We start from the raw sequence: 11497 nt of genomic DNA, 5'->3' as shown, positions 1-11497 counted from the left end.
AGAAGGCAGAGACCATATAGAAATACCTTTTATTTTATTTATTTGGTTGATTTATATTCCGTCCTTTCCCATACGGGCACAGAGCGGAACAGTCATGGTAAAACGTGATTTATAACCTGCCCTTCCCAAGAATGGGCTCAGAGCAGGTAACGACATATAAAACTTACAATCAAAAATGCCGTCAATTGCAAGTTAAAACATCAGCTAAAACTGATTACACTACTAGACTATGGTAGCAAGTGAGCATGTGCTTCATGTATGAGCACCGTGAATCACAGAGTTGGAAGGGATCTCCAGGGTCATCGAGTCCAACCCCCTGCACAATGCAGGAAACTCACAAACACCTCCCCCTAATTCACAGGATCTTCATTGCTGTCAGATGGCCTCCTAGCCTCTGTTTAAAAACCTCCACGGAAGGAGAGACCCATTACCTCCTGAAGAAATCTGTTCTACTGAGGAACCGCTCTAACAGTCAGGAAGTTCTTCCTAATGTGGAGCCGAATGAAAGGGTGGGGTGCACCTTGCAGGTAGAAAGGTAACTGCTAAATATGAAGCTTTACTGAGGACTCACCTACATGTGAAACCACATGCAGTGGCAGAGAGGATATTTCAGACTGCAGGGAAGCCCTATGTGAAATCCCCTCCTTCCACAAGTTGGGTGGGCCCAGATGTACTGTGCGGCAGCCTCCCTGGGGCCTGGCTGGCCGGCCAGAATTGCTGCAGGGCCTGGAAAAGTTACTGTCCCAGTTCAATTTGCACTTGATTATCCCAGATGGTACGGCTTAATATGCTAATGAGTGTGTGACCTAATATGCTAATATTAGGGGATGTGGTCTAATATGCTACTGAGTTCTAGCTGGGCTTTTTCTACAAAAAAGCCCTGGACCTATGCATTTTCTAGGGTGGCGGACCAGGTGTATGTTTGCGTGCCAGATTAGGTTCTCTCCACATAACTTCAAATAGAAAAACAATTATTTGCATTCATTTTTCAGGCCTGAAACATTCTCCCTTGGCAGAGCGCTGTTTTTTAAGTTGTTAATTTTTTTATGGCCCACAAATGATGTTATAAATATCCATGTGGCCCTTGGCAGAAAAAAGGTTCCCCGCCCCTGTTGTACAAATTGAAAAATGCACATCAGGAAGAGAGGCTCAGGCTGTTGTTGTTGTTTTTTGCTCCCAGGCTCATTCCTGCTTGTGGGGGGCAGGGGCATTGAAAGGTGCCCCCTAGGCACAGATCCAAGAGAAGGAGGTGGCCAAAAGACCTGCACCCATTCAAACTGCCGGTGCAAGACTGCATTGGGGAACAGCATTTCACTGTGTCACAAACTCTCCTCAAGCCAAGCAGTGGAAAGGCTTTTCTCCCCGTGTGTGGGTTGCCAATCTCCAGGGTCGGCCTGGAAATCTCCCAACAGCGCAACCTCGGAGGTTATACAAACCCCAGAGAGCACTGAGGTCAGCAGGGAAGAACCAGCTGACTATCCCTGGACCAAAGGAGGCCAAACTTCAAAATACCCGTACATGAGCCTTCTCCATCGCAGCTCCACACCTATGGAACCAGCTCCCGGAAGAAGTACAAGCCCTGCGGTGCCTTGACCAGTTCCGCAGGGCCTGCAAGACCACCCTTTTCAGGATGGCCTTTGCTGGCTGAGAGACCGCTGTTGGGTGACTTTCGCTACTATCATCTTATAAATGGAATTAGCGCCTGGAAATCTGTATTGTATTTGGTTAACTGGAATGTTTTAAAGCTAATGTGATTTGAAACTCTGTATAACTATATGAAAATGTTGTTAGCCGCCCTGAGCCCGCTTCGGCGGGGAGGCGGGATATAAATAAAAATTTATTATTATCGATATTTTTTGTAATTTTGTATTATTTATGTAAATTGCCCAGAGCCGGGCCCCAGCCAGGATGGGGCAATTAATGAAATCTAATCAATACTAATTTTTAAAAAGGCTGTTTGGGAGGGCCACTGGACCCCGCCGAGGTCTCTCCTCAAACCCCCCCTCCCTCCCCCTGGCGCCGTCCCCAACTCTCCCGGGATCCCCAAACTCCGAGTTGGCAACCGTGGCCGATGCTGACTTTCCCCGGCCGCGTGGAGCCTTCCGAAGGAGGCGTCCTCGGGGCGCGCGCCGCGCGGCTGCAATCCGCCCCTGCACGCGTGAGCCGGGCCGGCAGGTGTCCAGGGCCCCCGGCTCCTCCGACCAACCCCTGGGCCGGCGACACCTGCGGGGCTGCGGCTGGCTGCCCTGACCGGCGCGATCCGGTTCGTCCAGCGCGGGGAGGCGAGCAGCCGAGAAGCGCGCCGCAGAGCTCCCGCAGGCGCAGAGGTGCCAAGCGAGGCGAGGCGCTCTGGTCTCCAGCTCTCCAACGCGCGGCTGGCGGGCGAGGGCGCACGTGGTGCTGGGGGCGGCGCCGGGTCGGGGCCGGCCTCCCGGCCTTATAAGGCGGCGCGAAGAAGGCGGCGGTTGGAGAAGGCGGCCGAGCCGGTGGGGCGAGCGCGGCGCGGGGCTTGTTTCGGCGCGGCCTCCTTGCCACCTTCGCCCTTCCCCGGCGGGAGGAAAGGAGGACGCGCGTTGCGCCGTGCGCCCTGAGCCGTGCGCCCTCCTCCAAGCGCAGGGCAGCAGCTCGCCTCCTTCCTCGCCGGCCATGTCGGGCGGCGGCGGGGTGAAGAAGCGCGGCTCGGCGGGGCCGGAGGAGGAGAAGATGCTGGCGGGCGGCGGCGGCGGCGCGGGCGCGGGGGGCCCGGCGCAGGAGAACGGGTGCGCGGCGGCGCCGGCCTGCGGCGGGGAAGGCGAGGAGGTGGCGCTCAAGCGGACCATCACGCTGGTGAACGGGGTGGCCATCATCGTGGGCACCATCATCGGCTCGGGCATCTTCGTGGCGCCCACGGGCGTGCTGCGGGAGGCGGGCTCGCCGGGCCTGTCGCTGGTGGTGTGGGCGGCCTGCGGCGTCTTCTCCATCGTGGGCGCCCTCTGCTACGCCGAGCTGGGCACCACCATCTCCAAGTCCGGCGGCGACTACGCCTACGTGCTGGAGGTCTACGGGCCCCTGCCCGCCTTCCTCAAGCTCTGGGTCGAGCTGCTCATCATCCGGCCCTCGTCCCAGTACATCGTCGCCTTCGTCTTCGCCACCTACCTGCTCAAGCCCCTCTTCCCCACCTGCCTCGTCCCCGACGCCGCCGCCAAGCTCGTCGCCTGCCTCTGCGTCCGTGAGTATGCGCCCCCCCCCGAGCATGTGCAGAGTGCCTTACCTACCTCGCCCCCCCCCCCAGGAACTGGAACCAGCCCTAGCCTGGCGTTGCCCGGCCCCGCATGACCCAGGCTAGCCCAGCTGGGGCCCGATCCTGGCTGCTAAGCAGGGCTCCAACCCTGGTTAGTGCTTGAAGGGGACATTTCCCAAGGGGCTAGGGGTGGCTTTGCAGTGGGAGGCAACGGCCAACCGCCTCTGTTCGTCTCTTGCTTTCACCTGGGTGGTCAGATCTCAGAAACTAAGCCCGGTCAGCCCCAGTTAGTTCTTGGATGAGAGACCACCAAGGAAGACTCTGCAGAGGCAGGCGGTGGCAAATCGCCTCTGTTTGCCTCTTGCCTTGACCTGGGTGGTCAGATCTCAGAAACTAAGCCCGGTCAGCCCCAGTTAGTTCTTGGATGAGAGACCACCAATGAAGACTCTGCAGCGGCAGGCGGTGGCAAACCGCCTCTGTTTGTCTCTTGCTTTCACCTGGATGGTCAGATCTCAGAAACTAAGCCGGGTCAGCCCCAGTTAGTACTCGGACAACCAAGGAAGACTCTGCAGAGGCAGGTGGTGGCAAATTGCCTCTGTTTGCCTCTTGCCTTGACCTGGGTGGTCAGATCTCAAAAATTAAGATGGGTCAGCCAGAGTTAGTACTTCGATGAGAGACCACCAAGGAGGACTCTGCAGAGGCAGGCGGTGGCAAACCGCCTCTGTTCGTCTCTTGCCTTCACCTGGATTGGCCAGGCTAGCCCAGTCAGGTCAGATCTCAGAAACTAAGCCAGGTCAGCCCCAGTTAGTACTTAAATGAGAGACCACCAAGGAGGACTCTGCAGAGGCAGGTGGTGGCAAATCGCCTGTTTGCCTCTTGCCTTGACCTGGGTGGTCAGATCTCAAAAATTAAGCTGGGTCAGCCAGAGTTAGTACTTGGATGAGAGACCACCAAGGAGGACTCTGCAGAGGCAGGTGGTGGCAAACCGCCTCTGTTCGTCTCTTGCCATGACCTGGATTGGCCAGGCTAGCCCAGTCAGGTCAGATCTCAGAAACTAAGCCCGGTCAGCCCCAGTTAGTACTTAAATGAGAGACCACCAAGGAAGACTCTGCAGAGGCAGGCTGTGGCAAACCGCACTCTGTTCGTCTCTTGCTTTCACCTGAATGGCTCAAGTGAGCCCAGCCATGTCTGGTCTCAGAAACTAAGCTGGGTCAGCTCAAGATCGTCCTGGGCGAGGAGATCCCCACGGAAGCTCCCGGTTGCTATGCAGGGATGGGTAAGGACAAAACCTCCTCTACTTGTCTCTTTTTGCTTGAAATCCCTGTGCCATCCGCTGAAAAGAATGGGAAGTGTGGGTTTGCTCCTTGTGCGTGCATGACTCCTCTCCCTGCAGATGTGGAGCCTGATGGGGACGCCTCTGGGCCAGTGGAGGGGTTTTGGACGGCGAGAGTGTTTTCTAGGGAAAGCTGCTCACAAAAGCTGTGAGCTGGCCCAAAGCCAGAGAAAAACGCTGCCTGTTCTCGGGCAGCCTGCCATGCCAAGAAAGCAGGTAGAATGAATGGTGTGCGAGGAGCAGTTTTGGGGGGCGCTCTGGAGCAGAGCGTGACGACGGCAGATAAACAGTGTGCGAGCCACGTGTCTGTGTGAGTTGTAGATCTTGCATGGTCACCGAGGCATTATCTGGTCCGTGGAAAGAGGATAACCGGAGGGTGGGGCCTGACGGAGCTATCGGAGCTATCATAAGGCTTTTTTAGAAGCACACACACACAGAGAGAGAGAAGGCTTTTGTTTTGAAGAAGCGCCCTCAAGGTACATCTCCATGAAGTTCAGCCTTAATCCTTAGATGACCAGCACCCATCCTCTCCAGCCACTGGAAACAAATGTCTCTGCTTGTTTGGGCAGGGTCACGGTGTTTGAAAGGACCTTTCTCTTTGAGGGTCACATGCCTGGTTTGAAGGCCGTTCCACCCAGGGCTGCCCCTAGATTGTCCGGCACTCTAGGCGAGGCTGACTTCTGGCGCCCCCATTGCACTGATAACATCACCCAGTCACATGGGGGGGCACCCAATTTGGTGCCCCCATAAAATCGGCGCCCTAGGCAGTTGCCTAGTTTGCCCAGCGGCAGAGCCAGCCACAGATCAGGTCTCCTAACCTTGCTATGCAGCGTGGGCATGGCCCCAGTGAGCATCAAATAGCACCTTAAAGATTAATGAATGTCTCGTGGAGGAAGTTTGCTTTTTGCCTGTCTGATGCATGAACTGTGTCTGGGAGTTTTAAGCCCAGCCAGCAAGTGGGTGTGAGTTGGGGGTGGGTTATCACAGAGTTCAGAAGGCCCCGTTCCCCAGGATGAAGCGCGTCAGGTGACATTGCAGAGCTGTTTCCGGGGGGGGGGGGGGGGGGAGAGAAATTCTGATCTAGCAGCCTGGCTGAGATCTGTCTGTCTTTACGTCAGCTGCCCAGCGTCTCTTGGTTCTTCCTTAACTGACCTCTGCACAACCAAGAGGAGTTTGGGCTGAGATCGGCCCACTGATTCGGGAGCCAATTCAGAGAATCTGGAGCCGAGCGTTCCCGCCTCTAGATAGATCCAGGTGGGCGGCCGCGTTGGTTTAAATCAATAGAACAAAGCAGGAATCCAGTAGCGCTTTTTGGACCAATATATATATATATTTTTCAGAATGTAAGCTTTCGTGTGCGTGCACGCTTCTTCAGGCGATGAAATGGGGTACAGTAAGCAGAGATGCGTATAGCTGGTGCGGTTTAGAATGCGAAGTGGGACAAAGTTAGAATCCAATTGCAGAATAGTAGAATTAGCAAATTCAGAAAACCTTTATCTGGGTTGCGTTAGTGCGGGAAACCAATAAAACAGCCACATGTCAGAATGTGAGAATGCCTGTTAATTATTCTATTGCTAATAAGCCTGAGTCATTTCCCCCCCCCCCCAGAAGTTTTTCCTGTCCAAATAATTTACCTTTTAACATGTAACATAAATATATATATATCATATTAGTTTGCCATTAGGAAAAAAAAATACATTAAAATATAGTGGAGGATGGGTTTGGTATATGTAATGAGATAAACAGCCGACATCCCTTGTTTGAGTATCAGTGCAAAAAACATTATTCTGATACACTATCCTAAAAAAGAAATATGTTGGAATACAGTTCCTGCCTCTGGAACTGAGGGGGCTTTGGGGGGAGGCTGGGTGTGCGTGTTCAAGTCCAGCGCTGTGAACCGGTTTGGCCTGGCTCTGGCCAAAAGCCCCCCTAATTTCCATCTTGTGCACATCTGTGTGATGCAAAGCCTGGCGGTGATGCCTTTGGGCCAGTGGGAATTCCAGCGGGCATGTTTCTAGGGAAGGCTGCTTCTAAAAGTGGTGATCTGCCTCTTCTTTTGGGCCCACCTGCCCTGACCTTGTGGTCGCAGATCGTCTTGAGAATCTCTCCCGAAGGAGAGTTCTTCAGCGAGTCCCTCTCTTAGGCTCACCTGCCTAGTCCAAGATTGTCCTTGTTTGCAATACTTTGCAGCCTTTAACTGCACCTGGGGGCAAATTATGTGCTCCCTGAGCAGGTCTTCTCATACTGGTCGCCTCAAGCCTCATTTTGGGCAGGAGCTCACAGGAGTGGAGTTCCGGAACCTCTAAATTTTATTGTTTTCTTGTGCCCCCTCCGAATTTTTTTATTGTGCCCCCTCCCCCCAAAAAAATACTTGCTTCTGGGCTCCATCGTTCAAACCCTCTGAGAATTTTGCTGAACTCTTAAGATCCGACAGACTTTCTAATATTTTTCCCCACAAAAAAATGGGGAAATCACCAAAACATCTAAAGCAGACAGATGGAAATCTTCCTCATGCCACTGTGGCCACAGAGGAGAAAGGATTTTAAAAAGTATGATGGGAGTCAGGTTTTATTATGACAATTATAATCCAAGAAGCATTTTAAGGTAGATGCTGAGCTGATATAATTGCGTACACCTTCTGGATATGTCAGGGGTGTGTGGCATAGGCAAATGAGGTATGCCGATGAGCTCCAGTACCTCTTTTTCTATTAAATGACCCCTGGCCGCCTTGATGAAGTCTCATTGCGCATCTTCCTCCCCCCCCCCCCCAGTCCCCTCAGTATTTCCTCTTTGGGGTGGCTTGCTGTTGAGCTTCTAGATTTCCTCCCTGGTGCAGGTAATCTGGGCCTAGCAGCCGCCCTCACATTCTGCAAGCAAGCAGTGAGGTGAGGGGTGGAAGATCAAGTGTTCTTTTGTGTCACAGTCGAGACTTCTTGTTTTTTGGGGGGTGGGGGAGCACCCCCGTGCTTTTGCCAGGGAGTCTGAAAGCACACAAACAATGCAAAGAGAAATCCACCGGTCGTTTAAAACGGTCACAAATACAAAAACTGGAAGCACGCTGCATGGCGCCGAAACCACAAACAATGTGCAAAAGGAGTCGTACAACAATAACTGTTTCCAACAGATGACAGCACTTTAATAGACGCCTTGTTGTCTGTTGCGAATGTTTATTGTTGTACGCTTGCTTTTGCACTTTGTTTGTGGTTTCGGTAGTTTAAAAACCGGGCAGGAGAGCTCTCTTGTCAGTTGCTTTAGACTTATGGCACTGTTTGCATTGCAGGTTTCCTCTTAGAGAAAAACGGATTTCATACACCGTGGTAGTAGCGGAACAAGCATTAACACATCTGTAACTGTGGTGAGTCCTGTGACACAGAGTGGTAAAGCTGCAGTTGACTCCGCCTTCCATCCTTCCGAGGTCGGTCAAATGAGTCCCCAGCTTACTGTGGCGAAAGTGTAAAAGACTGGGGAAGGCAATGGCAAACCACCCCGTAAAAAGTCTGCTGTGAAAACGTTGTGAAAGTGACGTCACCCCAGAGGCGGAAACGACTGGTGCTTGCACAGGGGACCACCTTGACCTTTTTAACTGGGGAAGTTTCGGGCTTGCTGTTCAGAGAAAGAATGAGGAAGCGGCAGAGAGGAACCTCGTTCTTGGGGCATTGCTAGAATCCATGACTGCACCCCGGATTTCCTTTTGAAGTGAGGTGGGGTGCTTGGATCTGGTGTGCATTGCAAGGGCACGCTTGCTTTGTCCCGGTTTGGTGTTCTTATAGAATCATAGAATCAGAGTTGGAAGGGACCTCCAGGGTCATCTAGTCCAACCCCCTGCACAGTGCAGGAAACTCACAAACGCCTCCCCCTAAATGCACAGGATCTTCATTGCTGTCAGATGGCCATCTAGCCTCTGTTTAAAAATCTTCAAGGAAGGAGAGCCCACCTCCTCCTGAGGAAGCCTGTTCCACTGAGGAACTGCTCTAACAGCCAGGAAGTTCTTCTTAATGTTGAGCCAGAAACTCTTTTGATTTAATTGCAACCCATTGGTTCTGGTCCTACCTTCTTTGGCCGCAGAAATTCTGCACCATCCTCTCTATGATAGCCCTTCAAGTCCTTGAAGATGGTGATCCTATCACCTCTCAGCCGCCTCCTCTCCAGGCTAAACATGCCCAGCTCCTTCAACCTTTCCTCATAGGACTTGGTCTCCAGACCCCCTCACCATCTTCGTCGCCCTCCTCTGGACCCGTTCCAGCTTGTCTATATCCTTCTTAAAATGTGGTGCCCAAAACTGAACACAAGACTCCAGGTGAGGTCTTACCAGAGCAGAGTAAAGCGATACCATCACATCACGTGATCTGGACACTAGACTTCTGTGGATACAGCCCAAAATTGCATTTGCCTTTTTAGCCGCCGCATCACACTGTTGTTCAGCGTATGATCCACTAAGACCCCTAGATCCTTTTCGCGCAGACTACTGCTAAGTCAAGTCATCCCCATCTTGCATACAGGCACCCCTTCCCTTTTGCTCTCTGCCTTGTGGGGGGGGCGGGGAACATACGGACACTGAGATAATTGTTCTCTCTTGCTGTGGGGGTCCCCTATCATTGCTGTTTGCAGTTTTTTTTAAAAAAAAAATCCCGCAGAAGGGTCTGTACAAGGATCTCTAGTGGCTCCAAACCTTGCAAGAAGTTGAAAGATGTGACTGGGGGGGGTGTTTCTGGAGAAGGGCTGTGCATGGGAATAAGCGTCCTCGTTTTGCCATTTGGGGCAGCCAGCTCCTGAGGAACCAGCTGCTCTGGAAGCGGCAGCTTTTGGATTGTGAAATAATCTGGACTGCGTGCGGCTCGGCGGGCGTCTGGAAGTTCTCAGGCAGCTACAATAAATAAGGGTTATGAAGCCCAGTCTGGTCGCTGAAGCGTCTGAGCCTCTTTGCTCCTGCAAACACTTAAATGTTTGCCGACTGCAGTGCTCTCCAGCCCTGGGGGTGGAAGTTCCGGGTCCTCGGGTTTTAGCCACGTTGTGCGAAAGAAAGCAAAGTGCGAGGGGGGCATATTGACATTGGGGGGGGCAGGGGAGAAGCAGGGCTGTTAAAGCGATCGGCAGTGGGAGGGAGGCTGGGGAAACTTCTTTTTGGAAGGGAAGAAGCAACAGTTGTGATGTTTACTGCAGAAGGTAACGCGATCCTTTCCGACATCACCTCTCCTAAAATTGGAAGCAAGGTGGCATGAGATCTTGTGAATATCGTTTTTACTGACGGGGCAATCATAACACACAAACTTTCTCTCTCTCCAGGATTTACCTTGCAGGATTGTTGAGGAAAATGGAAGAAGGTTATTTAATGGGCATATAATCTCTTTTCCTGAGCTGCTTCTGGAAGGTGTTGCATCTTCTTGCATGCCTTTAAACAGGGGTGTCAAACTCTTTTGGGATGATGTCTGGATCCGACGTGAGTGTCATAAAATGTCATGCGGGGGGAGTGGTGATACAAACTTTAGTTTCAAACAATTTATTCATTTGCAATATATTGTTACAATAATCTTTAAAAAGTTTTTAAAAATAAAACCAAATATAAACAATACATCGCTTTTCCCCCTCTCCACTCCCCCCCCCCCTTTTTTCACCTCCGCCGGTGTTTACTAAATTAAGAAAAAAAGAAAGAAAGAAAGGTAACTTCACAAATCAAGAATCTCCATTTTAAAACCTTACGCCAATACGGAAGAAATTAAAACATAAAAAAAATTCATTTTTCAAAGAGAAATTTTCCCTTTATAGTCTTTTTAAACTATAGTCCATTACTCCATTCAACTTTTAGCCAAAAATCACTAAGTTTCCCCTTACTTTCCATTGTTTTTCAACATAGTTTTGAAATTTCTCCCAGTCCTTCCTAAACTTCTCCAAATCATAATCTTTTAAGATTCTTGTAAGTTTTGTCCATCTCACTCCATGACAAAACTTTAAAAACCCAGTCCCATTTCTCTGGTATTTTATCTTGCTTCCATGACTGCGCGTACGATGTCTTTGCAGCTGAAAGCAGGTACCACACCATCGTTCTATCTTGTTTCGGAAAACTTTCCATTTGCAATCCCAACAAAAAAGAGTCTGGAGACCTATGGTGATACAAATTTTATAAAGGACAAAAACACAATTTAAAAGATTTTTTTAAAACTTAAAATATGCGTAAAAGATTAGCGCTCTCGCAATAGTTAGTTTATTTAACAGTTTCTGATAGCTGATGCCTCTTGCTCGGAATTATTGCCTCGAAATCTGGAGGAAAATGTCTGTGCTGTAGTAATCTTGAGCATGCTGTTCAGGTGTGTAAGTTGCAAACCTACTTTTGAGTACAGAAATCTCATGGTCAGTGCTTTGAGCCTAAGGAGGGGAGAACACAAAATGGCTGGGCATGGCGAGATTTGTACATAAGTTGCTTCATGTACTGGGCAGCGAATGGAGAAAATAGAGGCTTTGCTCTGTAGCTCCTGTGCGATTGAGCAAGCCTGGCAAAGCAAGCTCTGCTGCAGAAGGAAGCGAGAGAGAGAGAGAGAAGGAAGCAGATGACAGTGAGTTGCTCACTGGCCTGATAGGAGCTCTCTGGGGGCCTGATTTGGCCCTTGGGCTGCATGTTTGACACCCCTGCCTTAGAATAAGGGCAGGACTAGGTTGGGGGGAACACTACTGGGCAAAGAGAGTCGTTTCAGCCAGAGCAGCCTTCCCCCTTCCCTGATGATCTTCTTGTACTGAGTTCTAGAGCAAGAACACTTGGAGACGGGCGCGAGAGCTCCCCGTGTTCTTTTACATTGGGATTACTGAGCAGATTTAAGAAATCGTTGCAAGGGGTTAAGTGTCACACCCATAGCCAGCAGTACTGTCAGTGGCACAGCAGGAATGGACTACTGAAACCACGTCTGCGAGCCCCGTTCTCTCCTACCCTGAGAGTGCTGCTCAAACTCCTTTCC

General features: G+C 51.2%; 1 protein-coding gene across 1 annotated transcript in view; it reads left to right on the top strand.

Annotated features, from left to right (window-relative positions):
* Window positions 1–2646: 2646 nt before the first annotated feature.
* The window catches only part of SLC7A5 (solute carrier family 7 member 5), an 82581-nt gene continuing 73730 nt past the window's right edge, over window positions 2647–11497 (top strand). The window contains exon 1 of the mRNA XM_060253859.1: window positions 2647–3208. Coding sequence (XP_060109842.1) covers window positions 2647–3208 — 562 coding nt within the window. The remainder of the gene's footprint in view (window positions 3209–11497) is intronic.

Source organism: Heteronotia binoei, chromosome 14, assembly GCF_032191835.1.
Source record: "Heteronotia binoei isolate CCM8104 ecotype False Entrance Well chromosome 14, APGP_CSIRO_Hbin_v1, whole genome shotgun sequence".
Lineage (NCBI taxonomy): Eukaryota > Metazoa > Chordata > Lepidosauria > Squamata > Gekkonidae > Heteronotia > Heteronotia binoei.
Note: the sequence above shows the minus strand (reverse complement) of the source record. Positions and strands in the feature narration are given on the sequence as shown.